This window comes from Lontra canadensis, unplaced genomic scaffold (assembly GCF_010015895.1).
Source record: "Lontra canadensis isolate GAN:19392208 unplaced genomic scaffold, GSC_riverotter_1.0 scaffold106, whole genome shotgun sequence".
Lineage (NCBI taxonomy): Eukaryota > Metazoa > Chordata > Mammalia > Carnivora > Mustelidae > Lontra > Lontra canadensis.
Window position 1 is genome coordinate 547,947 of NW_022631100.1, and position 18,908 is coordinate 566,854.

General features: G+C 56.4%; 1 protein-coding gene across 1 annotated transcript in view; it reads right to left on the reverse strand.

Moving 5' to 3' along the window:
• LOC116855794 (calpain-8-like) overlaps positions 1 to 18,560 on the reverse strand; it is a 42,246-nt gene extending 23,686 nt beyond the window's left edge. Inside the window, 7 exon segments of the mRNA XM_032838811.1 lie at positions 1,297 to 1,382; positions 3,104 to 3,193; positions 4,008 to 4,176; positions 4,873 to 5,006; positions 5,554 to 5,672; positions 11,527 to 11,596; positions 18,324 to 18,560. Of these exon segments, the coding sequence (XP_032694702.1) occupies positions 1,297 to 1,382; positions 3,104 to 3,193; positions 4,008 to 4,176; positions 4,873 to 5,006; positions 5,554 to 5,672; positions 11,527 to 11,596; positions 18,324 to 18,560 (905 nt within the window).
• Positions 18,561 to 18,908: the final 348 nt, after the last annotated feature.

Consider the following 18,908-nt stretch of genomic DNA (forward strand, 5'->3'; position numbering starts at 1 on the left):
GAAATACGTGTGTAGCGTCTAGGAACCGAATGGTATAAAAATGTCCCTTCCCTGGATGCCTTCAGCAAACCATGAGCCCCGCCCTCCCCCAGGAAAGTCTAGCCACACAGGACCACAGGGATCATGCAGGAGGGAACCCAGGACCCCTTCAGCTCAGGGAAACTTTCACCCATCAGACCCAAATCTCAGAATGTGCTTGTTGTAAACAAAGAGTAGGGACAAGTTAGAGAATTCTGGATCTGAATCAAATCTCCCAATTGGGTTTTGAGCCTAAGAAAAATTGAGATTGTTTAAGTTAAGTGGACATTGGGCTGACTTAGAGCTGTGGCTCAGAGACCCCGCATCCTCCTGCCCCACCGGCTGCTACAAAAATGGTCCCAGCTGTGTCTCCAGCTGCTGGAGTTCAGCCCTCGCCCACCGACACCACCCCCCTCGCACCTGCCCCAGCCTCTCAGAGACTGGGCGGGGAGGGGGGGGTGTCAAGGAAGGAGATGGGGTCACAGAAGCCCTCTGGGCAGCTTGCTAAAGAGCTGTCAGCTGAAATGGCCAAAAGTCAGAGCGTTGATTTCGTTCGGCTGGGGCACCCTTCCCGGGCAGTTGGCAGAAAGGAGGTTTCGGGTTTTGCTCCAATGTGACTAGCAGAATCAGCCTCTTTTGCCCTCAGGACCTACCTCTCTCTGTGGCACACACCTGAAGGGAAGTGTGTGGTGATGGGCCATGTCCTGCCATTTTGGCGGGCAAGGGCGGGCAGCACAGGGTGGCTCCCGAGCGCTTAGGGACCCCCCATTTCCCAGGTGCTTCCTCAGTGGCAGGAGGCCTGGGTGAGGGGAGCCTGCCTGGCCCCCTGTGACCTTGTCAGGAAAGAGCGAGCAACCCTCCCAGATGCCCGCCACTGCCTGCCACCAGCTGGCCCCTAGGGCCGGATCCTGCTTCCTCAACTGGGCACTGGGGGCTTGGCATTTGTCTGAGAGATGTCTGAGAGACAGTCTGCAGTGGGAGGTGCCGGATCTCACGGGTCCAGCCTTCCCTTGCATCACCACTGTGTGGCAGGTAAGAAACAGGAAAACATTCTAGAGACAGAGCTGCCAAGCCTGCAAAGGCCAAGCAGAGACCCAGAGGCCAGACTCCAGCCGCGTGCGGCATGCTTTGCTGAGCAGGAGCCCAGTTCTCCTTCCTGACCCGGCTGCTGGGCTCCAAAAACACAGCCGTGCTCACGGGGCCCCAGGTCTCATAAGCACTGTGTTTTGTGAGCCGCCTTTCCACAGCACAGGGTGAGGATGGGGACCAAGAACCTACTCGTCACTCCAAGCCCCTGTCCACTCCACTTCGCCCCACGGGTTCCGGAGTCTGATCAGCTTCTCGGGACGACCCCGGAAATCCACCTGCAAGGTCCACATGGGGAAGCACCTGAGCTGCTGGGCTCCCCTGCCCGGCACCCCCGCGTTCGCACCCCCCCCCACCATGCCCTCGTGACCGCCTCTCGCATCTGCCCCTGCCCCCTGCCCCCTGCCCCCCACTGCATCCCCCACGTCCACCCCCTACTTCCCGCATCCACACCCTGCCCCAGGCCCCCACACCTTCCCCCCACCCCCGCGTCTGTCCCACGCCCACCCCCCCTCCGCGCCCCATGTCCACCCCCAGCCCCAGGCCCCAGCACCTGCCTTATGCCCCCACATCTGCCCCAGTCCCTGCGTCCTCCCCACAGCCTGTGACCCCATGTCCACCACCACCCCCCGATCTGCTCCCTGAGGACTTACACTTTCCAAATGTCCCCAAAGAGCCACACCCTTGTTTTAATGCATGTTTTTCAGATGTGGCCAACTGCTCTGTTTTCCACAATTTGGTTTGTTTTCCACAAACCATGTGTCTGGCTCACAAACAAGTTCGTGTCGGCTTTAACATGCACTTAAATTTTGTAGTTGACTAAGACTCACTGAGCTCTTAACGCACCAGATGAAATGACAATAATCACACAGAGCACGGTGGCTAGCGTTTGGGAACCACCCTCTGGAGGAAGCACACATGGGGCCAAACACTGCAAACACACCATCACCGCCCTGAAGCCCTGCGGCCGTCCCAGGAGCTCGGTGCCGTGGCTACCTTTCTGGGACAGCTCAGGAATCCTAGACGCAGAGGGCGCAGGTCACCTGAGGTCAGGACGTGGTGAAGGGGGCATGGGCACCCAGACAGTGTGTCTGCAAACACACCTGGAAGCTTACACTTACTGCCTTCCCCGGCCACTTGCTGAACACTCGCTAGAGCCCACATGTTCACATTCCTCACACACACACTCACACAAAGGATGTCAGGTGTTGGGTGTCCTACTCCCCTCCGTGTCCTCCGTCATGCCCTCGCCCACGCTTACACACGTGTGTTCAGTGTCTGCTTGGGAAATGACTTTACGGAAGAGCGTGTTTGTGAATTACAACACTCGTGCGGTTTTTATACACAACAAAAACTGAGATCCCGTCTCATTTCCCTTTTTGTTTGGCTGTCGGGAAGCCCAGAGCAAAGCTCATTTTTCAAGGGCAGCCCTGTCTCTCGCCTGCATTGTCTGGTGGATTTCAGCTTCGTGTTTTGATTGTGTCTGCACACGTCACTGTAAGTCACTGCAAACGCTTTTTCCAAGTGCTCAGAATATAGTAAATAAACGTCGTGAAAACTACAGCGCATGCTTTCTGCTTGGGTTGGAGAGGAAGGAGCAGCACCGCTCCTTCCCCATTGGGCCTCATCCTGGGGGAGCCGACATCACTGCCTTTATCCCCTTTGGGGTCCTAAGGGTTTCCACCTGTGCACATGCACCTCTTAACCCGCGTATAAAATCTAATGAACAATCTCTACAACCTCCTCCAAAACCGTCCTCCCACCCCAAGCCCGTCTCATCTGCATGTCGCTGGAGCCCAGGGAGCTGGGGCACAGACAGGCCACGGGCTCCGTCTCCCGGTGGGGGAAGAGTCCAAAGGCCCATGAGCAAGAGGGACCCATGCGCGGGTGGCGTCCTGGGCAGCCAGGGAGGGACCTCGGCGGACGGGAGGCTCTCTGTGGTGACCTGGACGCGTGCAGTATCACAACCTGCTACCCTCCCTTCCCCGCCAGCTTTTACCTCTTGGACCCCAGTGATGGAGTAGGCGTGGCTCTTCACCAGTTTCTGGCAGGTGGTGGCCTCCGCTCCTGCTTCAGCTGCACTGGAGACCTGGTTGGGGATGAAGTCCACAGAGGATGACCCTGACCCTGACCCTGACTCTGACCCCGTCGGGGCTGGCTGCTGGGGGACACTGGGGTGCAGGTGCAATGGTGACCTCAGTGACCTCTGAACAGGCCTGCAGCTCCAGGCAGGGGCTATGTGGCTCGGGGCCAGAGCATGACTTACAGGATTTAAATGCCACCAGACGCCGGGGACGTCACCTCAGGTCCCCGAATGACCCCCTGCCGCTTGAAGAAGGCCAGTTATCCAGGATGGCCGCTCTGGGCCAGACTGCTTCTCCTGTGTCTCCCCCTTCCTCATCCGCAGGCCCCTCTCTAGGCCCCACATCGTCTCCCCACCAGGCAAACCCTCGAACTGAGATTTGGCAGAGACGTGCTATTTGCGTGCCCAAGGCCACCAGATCAGGGACAGACAGGGGCAGGAACAACACACCAGCTCCAGTGTCCATGCCGCCCTGGGGCCCAGACCACCAGCATGCACCCTGGCTCCAGATCCGCTCCCCTTCTTCTCAGGGATCTCCAACTCCATCGGGTACCCCCCCCACCCACCATGTATCTGTTTCCTAAAGCTTCACGATCACTGAGCAGGGAAGGGGCAGCAAAGGTGGGATGCGGGATCCAGGGGTCAGATCTCCGTTCTTGGGTCATTCCCTAGCACTGCAGACTGCGACTCCCACGATGTATCCACTTCCTACCCACTAATAAGGTCTGGGACCCCTCCATCCTCAGACTTGCCCATAGCTCAGCCCCAGATGCTGCTCTGGCCCCTTCCCTGCCATGCAGTGGGAAGCAGGGAGACTCACGTCAATGGAGCAGGCCAGCAGGGACCCCGCGCGGAGGGCCTTCCGGATGATCTGAAACAGGCGCGCTGGGGGTTTCTTCAGGTCATAAAACTCAGAAATGCCTCCAGTGAGATCCTCAAACCCCTCCACCGTGGACCCTCCAGTGAGAGCCTCATAGGAACCGTTGAGCCTGCAGGGAAAGAAAGAAAATGTGTGTCATCTGCACAGGAGGGGCCCACGTGGGCTGGTGCTAGGATGCAGAGTGGGCTGGAAGATAAGAGAGGGCCCTTTGCCAGTTTTGCTTTGGGCTGACAGGGAGCTCTGGCTACCTCCCACCAAGCCACCTCCCCCACCTCCAAGTCCTGTAGGAAGCCAAGTGCAGCCTTCCCAGCACAGACCCTGGGTTCCTGGGTTCCTGAGGGTTGGAACCCTGGGCAGCCATGGGTAAAGAGTGCCCCAGCGGCTCGCTCCGGGAAGAGGACTGGAAAGGTATGGGGTTGCAGGACAGGGTAGGCGACATGCATCAGGAGAACCCACAAAGAAGGCTTCCTGCATGGAACTCCAGCAGAAAGGGGGCGGTGAGAGCTGGATGGGGCCTCAGCATCAAAGTGCATCTGTTCCTTCCTCGTCATGGCTCTTTGAAAAACTCACCTTAACCTAGGAACTGACTTTGGGGTTTAAAGGAGGAGAATGGGGAGGCACCAAGAACCTATAGGGCTGACCCCCCACCTTGATCCACACCCTCATGGGGGCAGGGCTGAGCCGAGAGCTCCTGGCCCCAGTGTCCAGGTGCTGGGGGAACGCAGCCAGGCACCCCGGGTTCAGGGTGGGGCAGGTGCCGTCCTTGGGGACACAGGGGTCTCCCAGCCCTGTACCGCTTACTCACTTGGCGTAGGCCTTCTCCAGCAGTGCTCCCCAGAACTCGCTGCCCGTCTCTGAGTGCAGGAAGAGCAGCTCCCCATCCTTGGTGGGCAGCCTGTCATCCACGACCACTTCCACCCACTTGCCGTACTGCCAGAACTGGGGGGCAGGGGACACGTGGCGGAGGCCCCTCAGATAGCACCCCATGTGGAGGGCCGAGCTCCAAGCCCCCCCAAGAGCAGGATCTGTGTCTTCCGTCCACACCCACCGGAGAGGCCAGAGAACACAGGACACACGGCATCCAGCGTGTGAGTGATAACCAAAGGCGCCCACGTGGGGGGTCTCTGGTTTGGGGATGTGGGGAGGGACCCAAGCCCATGGGAAGGATTCCCAAACAACACGGTCAGAATAGCAAGGGCTCGCTGACACATAAAGTACCTTCCTGAACCATGGGTGTCTTCTTCCTTACAGTTTTCTTAACAACATTTTCTTTTCTCTGACTTGCTCTATGCTAAGAACACAGCGTATAACACGCTTGAGCTATGAAACATGCTTGACTCCACGGTTTATATCCTCGGGAAGGCTTCAGGTCAGCAGCTGGCCGTCAGGGGTAAAGATTTGAGGGAGTCCAAAGAGACACCAGATTTTTGGCTGTATCCCGACCCCCACGTAGCTGCAGGGTCACCATGGGCCCCAGGCACAGTACCTGAAAATGGAAGATCCCTGCATAGTTCTGCTGGAAATCCTGGCCCCCAGGGACCACGCGGCGAAGCAGCCCTTCATTCAGGGTTAGGGAGGCAAGGGCGGCCAGCAGCCAGCAGTCACCTGCACCCAGTCACAGGGACACACCGGTCAGGCCTGCTGCACGTCCCTGCCCAGTCTGACATTTAGCGCCCTGCTCCGCCCAGCCCACGTCACCTCGCCCCCTTCCGGGTCAGATGCCCCATCATCCTCCCATGTCTGAAGGTCACGGATGGCTCCTGCTGCGTCACTCAAAGTCCCATCCTTGGGACGGGATGTTCTCTGCCCGCCGCGACATCCCAGGACCCTGACCATTCCACCCCTAAGCACCAATGGTTGGGGTGGAGAACGCAAAGAAAGAAGACAGTGCGGATACCACTCATGTCTCCAGCTTTCGTCCCTTTGCTCCCACCAAGAACCTGCCCTCCAGGCAAACTCTGATGCCCTGGCCTTTCCCCTTGGGCGGTGGCTTCTTTGTTCCCTCCCCCAGCAAGACCTCACGGCTCAGCCACCTGCCCCTTCTCTCCAGCCACGAGTCACTCTGTCTCTTTGTCTTTCCTTAAGACTGGACAGTACCTAAGCTCTGTGCACCGGGTCACAGCACCCACCCGAGCAGCAGCTACTGGGTAGCCCTTTGGCGGCCTCCCGGGGTGACCTCCCGGGGCCCTCCAGCCAGCAGGGATGTGGATTCCTGGTCTGGCACCCCCAGGAGGAGGCTGACACATAGTGGGGCCCGGCTTAAGGAATAGCAAGTGTCTGAATAACTCTATGGATTTGTCTGGAACCAATGCCCAGTGGCCCATGTGTGTTTCCTCCTGAGTCTCCCGGTCTGTGGGAATGGGGAGCCCAAGAGGACATGCACTGGGCATGACAGCTCCCATGTCTCCAACATCTGCAGCAGGAGAGATAACGAGTGAAGTTTCCCAGCACAGGCCCCGGAGGGATCTGACAGAGTGACCACTCTGCAGCCCCTCCGACATCCACCCCACAGGACACACGCATCCTCGCAGCCCCTCTGACATTCTCGCTCCCGGCTGAGCTGTCTCCATCCACCCACCCAGAACACTCCTCACACATTACAATTCAAGGCACAGAAACTCCGTGTCCCTTAGCTGCTGACATCAAACAGGGCTGCCCAGCTGGAGAGCTTAATTTTCTTTTCATCTGCCTCACTCAGGACATTGCACAGGTCCTCCTGGCACTCAGGCAAGTGCGGGGCTCCAAGGGGGGTGTTTGGATTCCTGCCAGGGACTGTCAGGCGTGAGTAGACTGTCGGTTCAGGAACACATCCAAATCAGCACATGCCCCTTCAAAGTCCTCTTAGGGGGATGGACTTCTATTCTGCTGCTCAGAACATTTCAGGAACTTGTTTGGGGACCTGCCTTGAAGCCTGTGGCATGATCGTTGCATTCTTCTCCATAGGGACATGGCTTTGACCTTGGACCATAGTTTTAATTGCCAGAAGCAGCCAAGAGGTGTTTGGATACAAGAGGTTTTTGATGGCGAGTAAAGTGGGTGGAAAACCTGGGAAATACCTTGATGGACGAGTCCCTCCTCGCCAGCCACCTTCCAGTCAGATCTGGCTATGGGTTAGAGTTTGGACTAACGATAGAGCTAGAATGGGGGGTCCTGGGTCACTGACCTCTGGGAAAGTCAGGGAACTACCTAAGATTTGTTCTTCCTACGTTTTATTCAGGTAATACAAGTAATGGGCTTAATAGTTATTAAAACAATAAAGTGATTTTTTTAAATTACACTTAAATAATGACCGCCTAGAACCTTCCACCCCCTCCACCCTAAGGCCTCAGGACTTCCAGTAAACAGCAAACAGACCCGAGCCCTAACAATGAGGGGCTCTGGTTTTAAGTCCACCAAGAGACAGTCATCCTGAGTTAGGCTTTGTTACAAAAGAAAGTGCTAAATCAGAAATTCCCTTTAGGTCTGAACACCTAGTGTTATTATAAATCATAGGTAGCAAGAACTCAGGGTCCAGCTTATTGGGCACTTCCTAATTGCCAAGAGGAGAAGTAGAGCTGCCCCTGGGCCATTGGCTGAATTACAGGCGAGGGAAGCAGGGACAGAGATGAGGTCAAGGGCTGGGATCTCTGCAGTAGCCCCTTCATGAGGCTGATCAGTGACAGGAGCAGGAATAACAGTAAAACCACTACTAGGTTGAAGATGAAGCCAAAGTGGAAGCATTCATGGGGGCTGTGGGGGTGGCACAGAGCCTGGAGGCAGAAAGGAGGGGAGACCGCAGCCTCAGGGACGTCTGCATCCACTGATGGCAAGGAGATCCAGGCAGGTTGGTCCCTCCCCAGAGTGGTGGTGGCTGCAGGGTTGGGCCTGGGAGCCCCCTAGGGGAGAACAGGCCTGACCCTGCACAGTTGCACCCCCCTAGGGCCACCCAGGATCCCAAGGACAGCTCTGGCATAAGTACCAGCCAGCCCTGGAGACTGTGATTTATAAAAAGAAACGCAGCCTGGGTCTTAGATCTGCTTCTGGGCTCAGAGCTCCAGAGAGGCTAGGCAGTTCTCTTCTGCACGGTGGGAGAAAGCACAGTTCTTTTGTTATGTTAACGAGTGGCTTAAGAAAGCCCCTAGGTGACTCAAATGGTTGCCAGGAAAACCAACCCCGGTGAGTGGGTTGGACATTTAAGAGCCACCCCATCCCCTGACCCTGGGACCCATCAGCAGTGGTGATTCCTGATTCCATCAGGCCTCTGTCATGAAGCCTTCAGAAATACCCAGAGGCCGGGGCTCACAGTGCTCCTTGGCGCACACGTGCAGGTTTGGGCAATCAGCGCCCCTTCCCCAGACCTCATCCTATGCCTCTCCTCCATCTGGCTGTGCCTGAGCTGGATCTCTGATAGGAACCCGTGCTCTGGGGAGTGAGATGTTTCCCAGGGACGGGTCGTGAGGCCCTCCATCTGCAGCTAATGGGTCAGAAGCACAGGGGGGTGCGGGGGAGGACAATGGGAACAGGAGCCTGCAGTCTGAGATATGGGGGGACAGTCTCGTGGGACTGAGCCCTTGGCCTGCGGGTCTCACACTCTCTCCAGGCAGACAGCACCTCATAACTAAGTGGGATCACATAACAACCGCGGGAATCACCCAGGGGATCTCTGGCCTTCCTCATGTCTGGGCACCATCTTGGGGAGGCTGGAGACGGGCCAGCCTTTAAGAAGTAAGAAACCACCCAAAAAGGTGATCCAATGAGAAACACTGATCCAAAAGAAAGGGGAACCTTTCAGAGACAGGTCACAGTCAGCAAGAGACAGGCTGCAGGCAGGGAACTGTCCAGGGGAGCAAGCAACACTGTGCCACCACACGTCCAGCCCTGACATGGATGCTAACCTGCTCATATGGGCTTGTTTGTCAAAATCCACCTTCGGCGTGCCATGGGGTTCACAGGCCGGCGTGATTCGGCTCTGCCTGCACCAAGCCACCTCAGGGTGACCACCAGGCCTCCTACAGGCCCTCCGAGCCCCGTAGCTATACCACTCTTCTTTCCCTCTAAACCATGCCACCTCCAGCCCTCATCTCTGCCTGCACCCCTGCAGAAGTTTCCCTGCAGAGGCAAAGCTGGACACCTCTGACCTGGGAGACAGCAGCTGGACTGGGTTCTCAGGGCCCCACTCTACAGTCCTGGCCTCCTCTGTGGCCAGCCTCCATCCCACGGATGCCCCTCAGCCCTCTGCCCAGGTTCCCCCCAGGGAACAATGCACCTACCCCTACCCCATCCCAGAGACCTGAGCTTTCCTAGCATCTACGGAGGCCATGCTGATGGGGTGAGCTGTGGGTCCCCCAAGGAGACGGAGCAAGGAGAGGCTGGGACCAGCACGGTGCCCCTCCTCAGCCCCAGCCCTGTGGACCCAGGGGGCTTCTGTTTGGCCCATGTTTCCTGAAACACATCCACTTAGCTCCTGGTATGGAGCCAAAGCCACGCTGTCCTCTGGCAGAGGCCAAGCCCCACAACAAGAGGGCATAGGCCCCATTCTCCACACAGCTGTTGGGAGCAATCAAATCTTCAGCATCGAAGATTTCCCAGGCTTTATGCACCTAAAATCACGTCTCCAAAAGAAAGCCAGGCCCTGGGCTCTGGCCAAACACTACCTCTGATGGTTGCTAAGGGGCTCCCGCCTCTGGGAGGATGGTCTGGCTGAGCAGGAGGGAGCCAGACGCCCACCAGGACCACTGCTGGCACGCGATGACAAGCACCCCCACGCAACAGGACAGCATTTGCCACGACACTTGTCGTTGACAGCAGAAGAGACAGAGCTCTGTGGCCTCCTCAGCCAACGGGACAAGGAGCAGTTCAGACACACTGGGCAGCGGGCATCCGAGGATGGGAGGCAGGAAGCGGACTTGTCCCAGCACAGCTTCCCAGTGTCTAAGGTCATGAATTCAAAACAGTAGTAAAATAACAGCAAGTAAGAGTAATGAACATGTTCTAACCCCGGAGGAGACCCCACTATGTGGTGTCAGACGCAAGTGCTCTGGACACACATTGTTGGCAGTGCATCCTGTCTCCCCAAGGGGCACCCGGCACTGCTCTCTGATGGGGAACCCTCACCTCACCCACCACGCAGGGCAGCCTGGCTGACTCACGGCACTGTGACTCAGCACCTCCGGCACCCCCGGCACCCCCACACCCAGGAGCAGCCACATTTCCACTGCCCGAGCCTCGCTCCCGGCCACAGGCCCTCAGCCCCCTTCTGCTCCATTCATGAAAAAGCCAGCATGCAGCAGGGCTGACCCTGGGGCTCCTGCTGGTGGCCCCACTTCCTTCCCACAGGTTGAATTCTAGAGCAGTTGAGTCCCTCTGTGCCCGGCCAGCCGCCTGCACTCACCATGGCAACACCCAGGCTCCTCCGAAGCCCTCTTTCCTCCTTGTTCAAAACCATTCAAACCTCTATGCAAGCCAGCAATTAAAAGGCACTTATTCAATAGCTTTTCCGAAGTTAAAACATCTGTAGCAAGAAGCTGTTAAAAGCGTACGTTCAGAACTGTGTTTCCCTGAGACACATGCTAATTAGGTTAAACACTGAGCTCAAAGTAAAAAGGCAGAACAAGGAGGGCCAGGATGCTGTGCCCTGCCCCCACCCCACCCCACCCCAGTCCCCCCACACTGTGAGCCCCGCACAAACGACTCGAATGGCGCAAGGGCTTGGGACACAGAGGCCGTGGCTCTGGGCAGCGGGAGCATGACCGTGTGGGGTGCCCGGAACATTCCCACAGCTCTCAACTCACACTCTGCGAGCTCGGCCGAGGGGGTATCTGCGAGCGATGCTCATTAAGGCCAGAACGTGGGAAGCATTTGAAATAAAATGCCTGTGAATTTCGGATTCATAAAGGCTTCCAGCAGGCGGAAGAGAACGAGTTTTCTCGGCTGGAATGAGGAGGAAAAGGAAGGAGGGCACCCTTGTGAGAGGACAGGGTTTTCAGGTCCGCGTGGACACTGAACTTCTGTTTGCTTTGTTTGTTGATCTTCACGGGTAGGATTGTTTTCCAGTGCCTGCGTCTCTGGGCCTAGTCCTGCCACCATCCCGGGCTCCCAAAAGGGAGCTCGGCTGGGAAGACGGGTTTCTTGTTTTCTCACTCATTTTAAAGCATCTGCTGGGCCAGCCCACAGTTGTGCAGACGTGGCTGCTCCATCCGGTGAATTGTGTCCACGTACAGGCAACAACTGTCAAGCACCGCCCGACACGGCTGTCCAATGCGTGCCTACAATCCTGGCCAATTGCTCCCACGTGGAAGGGGGTTCAGTGGCCTGGAGAGATCTCCCCGGGGATCCACGTTCTAGCATTGCAGACCCATGCAAGGAGCACCGTCTCAGAAACACAGACACACACACAATATCGCAGACGGGACATCAAGTCCCATTACTCATGACACACACAGCCAGCCTTGCCCCAGACGGATAGTCCCCAGTAACTCACCCAGACTCCCCTGACAGATGTCTGTTCGCGTGGCTCCATCCACAATGAACTGGGGGCTGGGACACAATTCCTGAAAGCAAGGGGGACAAAACATGGGTCACAAGACACCCCACACTGGTCGCAGCTGGGGTCAGGGAGCTCCACCGTCAGAGCAGAGCCTGGAGGAGGCCAAGTCACCTACTGTGAGTCCCTCACACTACTGCTGACCACTCTGCAGCCCAGCAAAGGGAGGAGGCCGTGGGGGGTGGGGGTGCGGGGCCTGGGTGCAAGATGGGGGTGCAGGGCAGGGGTGCGGGGGGGGTGCAGGCAGGGGTCCAGGGCAGCAGCCGCAGCAGCCACAGCCTGCCTCCTCACTGTCCACCCAAATCGGTGTGACTGTGCACACCACGCCAAGCGCCGGTGTGAGCGGCGGCCAGAGAAGGGCAGAGGCTGGCGCTGATGTGCTCGAACACGACCTCCTTCTCAGACAACACCCCGGTTTGCACAGAGAGCATTAGATCACTGTTCCGCAGGCTAACTACATGCTGTGCGCTCGCTCGCTAACTCCCCGATGACGTGCTCACGGCCCCAGCTGACGCTGAGTGAGGTGTCGGGGGCAGGGGGCGTTTCACGCAGCTGACCCGCGCTCCCCGCGCTCAGGGCCGTCAGGGTGGCGCCGGCCTGGGGCCCTGCCAAGCACTTTCTTCCCTGTTTACCCAGCACGACTGCTGGGTGCCCACCCTGCACACATAGCCTCACGGGGCAGGCACGAGGGTGACGGCGGAAGGGAAGAAGAGCACAGGCCTCACACTCGAAGTGCGTCCATCCTGTGTGGGAAACCCGGACTGACCTTCACGGGGAAGTCAGAGACAAGCCAAGTGCATAACAACGGCTGCGGGCTTGTGCACAAAGAGGGAACATGAAATGCCTGGGAGGGGTGCGTCTGGGAGGCTCTCCGGGCGGGAGAGGATGCCTGCCCGTCGGTCAGAAAGTCTCCTAGACTGTCCGTCAGGGGTGTCCGGCTAACCCCAGGCAGACGGCCACAGGCAGTCGTGGGTCTTCAAGGAGCAAAGAGGCCCCTGTGACTGACCACAAGTGCATCAGAACGCCGGGGAAGCCGGTGGCGGGGCCAGCACCAGGAACTCGGATCCCGCCCTGCGCTGCAGACCGTGGGTCCTGCAGTGACAGCCCCACACCCTGCACAGTGCCACCAGCTCGTGTCTAAGTGGGCAGGAACAGTGACTTCCTGCTGGCTTTCTTTTCTTCCAAGTAGTAAGAAAAATTCATTCACTTGTGTTTTGTTGAAAAAGTAATATATGCACATAAGTTGAAAAAAAAGTCTAAGTAAATAATGCCCATAAAACCGAAATCGCTTGCATTCAGAGTGCTCGCGGCTCACATTTCTTTTGTATTCTTTCAGAAACTGTCTGTTCTCATAAAAGCATTGACATGTACATCCGTTTTTATCACAAATGTATTGTACCTCCTTTCCCAGCACAGAGCGAGCCTTAGAATTTCATCCTAATTTCTGCTATCTTCAGCCAGCCCTCCGTGGGCGGACCCTCCGTTCTATTCCTTTGTTTCCTGCTTCTGTGATCTCCAGGGCAATTTAGACCAAGACCCAGCGTCAGCCAAGCTAGGTGTTCTCAAAGCTGCAAATTCAGAAGGTGGAGAGATTTGGGAAATTAATAATTAAAAAGGGAGGGGCAGAGCGCCTGAGTGGCTCCATCGGTGAAGTGTCTGCCTTCGGCTCAGGTCATGATCCCAGGGTTGTGGGATCGAGCCCCACATAGGGCTCCCTGCTCAGTGGGGAGCCTACTTCTTCCTCTGCCTGCTGCTCCCCCAAATCATGCACACCCTCTTTCTCTCTCTGTCAAATAAATAAATAACATCCTTTTTTAAAAAGAGAGGGACAAAAAAATCATATTAAATTTCATTTGGAACTGGAACATGCGGCTTTGTTGGGAAGGAAGAGAAGAGAACATTCTGAATGGGGTCTCACAGACTCCTGCTCCTTAAAAACCCTCTTAAAATAGTGTCCTCTCCTATCACCCGTTCATCCATCAGTCTCCTGAAATCTGGTTTCTACCTTCGACCAGAACCACAGAGGGAGAACCGTTGCCCCAGGTGCTGATTGCCCCCTCCCTCCTAGCCCCTGCTGGAGCTCTCCTCCCTTGGCTTCTGCATCCCTGCTTGCCCTTGTCAGTACCCCCACCTCTCTAAATACTCCTCCTCCATCATCCTCTCCTCCCTCTGCTCTGCTCGCCCTTCAGAGTCAGGGAGCCCTCCACCAGGGTCCTCAGTGCTCTAAATGATTCCACGTCCTACGGCAACACCACGCACCAGGCACTCCCTCCTGGGACATCACCCAAACCCCAGCCACGGAGTATGACGATCCCCCTGATGGCTCCCGGGAGCTGCACAGATCAGCCACCCACGTCACTGACATAGGTCACATGCTGCCAGCCTCAGCGACTCAGAGCTAACGGGTCCATGAGCTCGGCTACAATCTTGCATCTGGTGCAGGAGACAGACTGGTTCATGAGGCTGGCCGCAATTTCGCGGGTTATAGGCAGAATGGCACAGAGTGATTTATAGACAAGGGGATGTTCCTGTCCTCACATCATTTGTTAGCATAATTCAAAACACCTCCACCCAGAAATACCAACCAACAAGCGCGGTGACTCACAGGTCCTGTGCATCCTCTAGAGCCCACAGAAAGCCCTCCCAGTCACCAGGTCCTGCCTGTGGGACCCGCACTTGGCGGGGGGGCGGGGGGGATGCAGGGGAAAGTGGCAAGCAGAGTGTTTTGGGAGGGGGGGCCTCCCATGCCCCATCCTTCCTCCTTCATAAGCAGTTCGTGTCTTCTCCATAATCATGTTTACTGCCCTGTGGGTAAGGAACTCAGACACAGACACAGACACAAATTACTCAGGCTTGTGCCAGCCCCTGACGCAGGGCACGGGGGAGCCCCAGGCACCGTGTTGAGTCCGAGGCAGGAAGTGACTGGGACGGCACATTCTCAGTGACCATGCTCCCCCGGGGCCATTCTGGGAGCTCTGGTCCAGGACTACGGTACACCCCATGCTGCTGCTACACTGGTCACCATTGCCACAGTTATGGTCACATCACAGCCCGGCATCCCTGCCCCTTCAGGTCCTGGACCCTTTGGAGCTTCCCGCCTCACCTCCATCTCCCCCTGTACTCCCTCTCTCATTACCACCTTTCCCAGGCCGTGTTCACCCTGAACAAAGGCGCAGAGCCTGCCCGGGCCTTCCTGCTCCCGCTCCTTCCCAGCCCTACTCAAATGTCTGAACCTCCACATCACTGACCGGCCCCCGTTCCACCGTCAGGTATAACTGCTTCCTCCGCAAGCTCCCATGCACGTCGTCATATGTGTGCTTCCCCCTCTGACATGAATAACAGAGACACTCCTAGTACTGAGCTCTGTTATGTGCCAGGCGCCATGCAAAACCCCACAAGGTAGATAATGCTATTTCTCCCCTTTTACAGGTGAGGGAATGGAGTCCTAGGGAACTCGGGAAATCACATGGCATCACAGGCCAGTGAACAGCACGGAAGGGACCAGAATCCCGATCCAGCTGATGCCCGAGTCCGCGCTCTCCCCCAACTGTCCTACTGTCTCCCTCCGACCAGAGAGAGCTCCTCCGAGGCTCTGCGCCCACATGCACACGCGACCTGCACATAAATACGGCTGAACTGAAAGTCCCCAGCTCATCAGTCAAGAGCAGCGGCTGGAAGAAGGGCAGCCGCCCCCGACAAAGGCTGGTCTCCTTATCCGAACCCTTATCTCCCAACAGTCACACCCTCCACGTCTCCCTTAACCTGGGCTGGCTGCTGCCAGGTCCGTTTGGTGTGCTTGACCCACCTTGCTCCCCTCTCTGCATTTCTCCTTAAGATCAATGCACTCATCAAATGACAGAAATGCACAGAGAAAAGTCTCGTCCACTGGGCCGTGCTTGGGCCCAGGCACACCGGGCAGCCCTCAAACCACAGGCCAGGGCTGGCCATGTACATGGCGAGATGGGGAAGCCAAGAATGGAGAGGGCTCTGCGGAGAGCTCCGTTGGTCTCACACACCGCCATGGAGTCTGCAACAGCGCTGCTGTTCTTGCCCAATGCCACTGGGAACATCACCGTAGAGTCATGAGATCCCAAGCTTGACCCTGAGGTCTTCAATCTGGGCCAACCTATCTTCCACTGTTAGAAGAAGAGCCCAAGCAGACCTTCCATTTAGCAGCTTAAAAAATAGGAGAAAAAAAAATGGGTGCACCTGGGTGGCTCAGTTGGTGAAGCGTCTGCCTTGGGCTCAGGTCATGATCCCAGAGTCCTGGGATTGAGTCCCACTCGGGCTCCCTGCTCAGCAGGGAACCTGCTTCTCCTTCTGTCTGCTGCTCCCCCTTCTGTCTGCTGCTCCCCCACTTGTGCTTCCTCTCTCCCTCTTCCTTTCGCAAATAATTTTTTTAATCTTTTAGAAGAGTAGGGCAAAAATAGGCAAAAACAACTGGAAGGGGCAGGATGCCAAATTTTATGATTTCAGAAAACATCTAAGTTTCAAGCGTCATTCTATCATCAAGAGGGCAAAAGCATCCACACATACATATTCAGCAGATCCCATCTGCTTTCCTCTTGGGACAGGGCAAAGTTAACACCTTTGTGAGAAGCAGGGTCATCACAGTGCTGGTGTGAAGTCCCCTGAGACCAACAAAGTCAGATGTCACCCTCAAACGCAGCCAGGGACACAAAAAAGCCAATGACCCCATTTAAACATGAGCAAATGATTCGAACAGACAATACTCCAAAGAAGACATCCAAATGGCCAACAGACCCACGAAAAGATGTTCAACATCACTAATCAGCAGGGATACACAGATCAACGGGGCGTCTGGGTGGCTCAGTCGTTAAACATCTGCCTTCGGCTCAGGTCATGATCACAGGGTCCTGGGATGGAGTCCCATATCAGGCTCTCTGCCCAGCAGGGAGTCTCTGCTTCTCCTTCTCCTACTCTCCTTGCTTGTGTTCCTTCTCTCACTGTGTCAAATAAATAAATAAAAATCTTTAAAAAATTTTTTTAAACTTTCTTTAAAAAGAAACCAAGAAAATGCATTTTGTTTCTTTTTTTTTTAAGATTTTATTTATTTGACAGACAGAGATCACAAGTAGGCGCAGAGGCAGAGAGAGAGGGAGAAGCAGGCTCCCTGCTGAGCAGAGAGCCTGATGCAGGGCTCAATCCCAGGACCCTGAGACCATGACCTAAGCCAAAGGCAGACACTTAATCGACTGAGCCACCCAGGTGTCCCTGCATTTTGTTTCTTTAAAAAAAAAAAAACACCAAAAATAGAATCACCGAATGATCCAGTGACTCCACTTCTGCGTAGATACCCGGAAGAATCAAAAGCATGGTCTCAAAGAGATATTTGAAGAGCATCTTCGTAAAACCGTGATCCGTAACAGCCAACAGGTGGAAGCAACCCACAGGCCCCTGGATTCATGAATGGGTATAAACTCTCTGGAGGTGGTGATAGGACGGCTGCAGCAGTGGAAATGCTCTTGGCACACACTTAACATGGTTAGATGGTCTTTCGTTAAGTTCGTTTTACCGCAATTAGAATAAGCAAAGGAAGGAAGGAGAGGAGAGACAGAGTGGGGAGGGAAAGCGCAATGGAACAAGTGATCTCCTTAGGGCCAAGTGGAGTGTCCTCATCCCTGTCTCTCCTGCCCCGGGCTCCTTGGGGTCCTCCAGGTCCACTGGGTTGCAACCTCCTGACACCCCAGGATCCCATGGCTCGTGGTTGTCCTCGTGAAGCGTTTCCATCTTTCTTCCCAGGGTGTCCACACCTCACCCATGTGCCTGTCTCCCCACCATCTCCACCAGAGTCAGGACCAGAGCTCACTCCTTGCATCTCCCTGACCACCCCCCACCCAGGTCCAGGCAGCCCCCTGCACAAAACACACTTGCCCGTTGAATCCCCTCTTGAAGCGAGAATCCGAAACTGATTCTCAGTCCGGATTTTGCCCACACCTCAGATTAACCACACAGGTTTCAGGGGGACAGGAAGGTGGGCCATGGTGGCTGCAGGGAGCAGGGCGGAGGGTGGAGGGGTCCTTCCAGCTGTGGCAACCGTGTGCAGACCGGGTGGGGAAAACAGCAAAGGGGCAGAGGTAGCTGGAGCTGGCCCGTGGTCCTGACCACATCTGAAGAGCCCTCTGTCCTCCTGCTCCCTCTTCCACCACTGCCAAGAAGACAGGTCCCACGGCTCAGTTTTCCCATCATGGTTGAGGAGACAAAAGGGGCCTGGCCAGGAGCCGCTGAGCCTAGTCCCTTGTGGCTCGTTTTGTGTACCAGACACAGGACAGACCCCTTGATTCACTTGGGCTCACACCCACCCTGCAGAAGGGCTCCGAGCCCGCAGCTCAGACCACGTGACAAGGGTCATGGAGTAGGAGGCCACGGGCCGAGGTTTGGGAAGGACGGTTCTCCATCCTCTGCCCTCGGGCACCATTTCACCGAGGAGAAACCTGAGGCTCATAGAGGTCACCTGTGCAAGGAAGGCCCAGCTGGGGTTCAAATCTAACTTGTCTGCTTCCAAAGTCCAGGAGTGCTCTTCCCTCCGTCCCTTGCTGCCTCCAAAAAGGCTTTAAAGAAGGGTGAGGGTAGGGGGCGGGGGAACTGTTCTAAAATACAGACCTGGAAGAATGATTTCTCCCTCAAATAAGGACTTCTCCCTCAGCTATTTGCCTGAAGAAGCTACAGCCCTCTGTCCCATCTGACATCCAGGAGCAGGCCTGGCTACTCACCATGGGCCGTTTCCAGATGACACCTTGGGTTTGCGGGGAGTGTGGCCCCAGATCCTTGTAGCCCAAGGCAGACGGGCACGCAGGGAACTCTGGGTCCTTAAAGAGGACTCCTGAGTCCAAGCACTGTCGCCTCAGGCTCTCGAAGTCCTGGCCCAAGTACTTCATGGCTTTCTGGTGGGAACCAAGACCTTCTGCGGCCGCCCGCCGCCGGGCTACTCTGGCCACCGGGGCTGACATGGCTGTGGGCTCCATGGGGGACACGGGAGACGCAGGGCAGAGCTGCACAGGGTTGTCCGACACCTGCCGCTGGGAGGCCAGGCAGCCGTCACCCTTTATGCGAGGGCCTGCTCCCGAGGGAAGTGAGTCACAGTGCGAGCAAATGTGTACACATGTGCTAATGAATCTCACCCACCTTCCCCTTCAGCAAACAATTAGGAAGCTGGGAGCCTCATAGAGCCCCTCCCTAAGAAATCTGTTGGTCTGGCAGCCATCCCTGCCCCAGGCAAGGCCAGCTTCCCTGCCCTTGGCCCCGCTGGCTGAAGTGGGAAGACGGGTCCAGCAGCTTAGGCAGGTGTCTACCCCAGC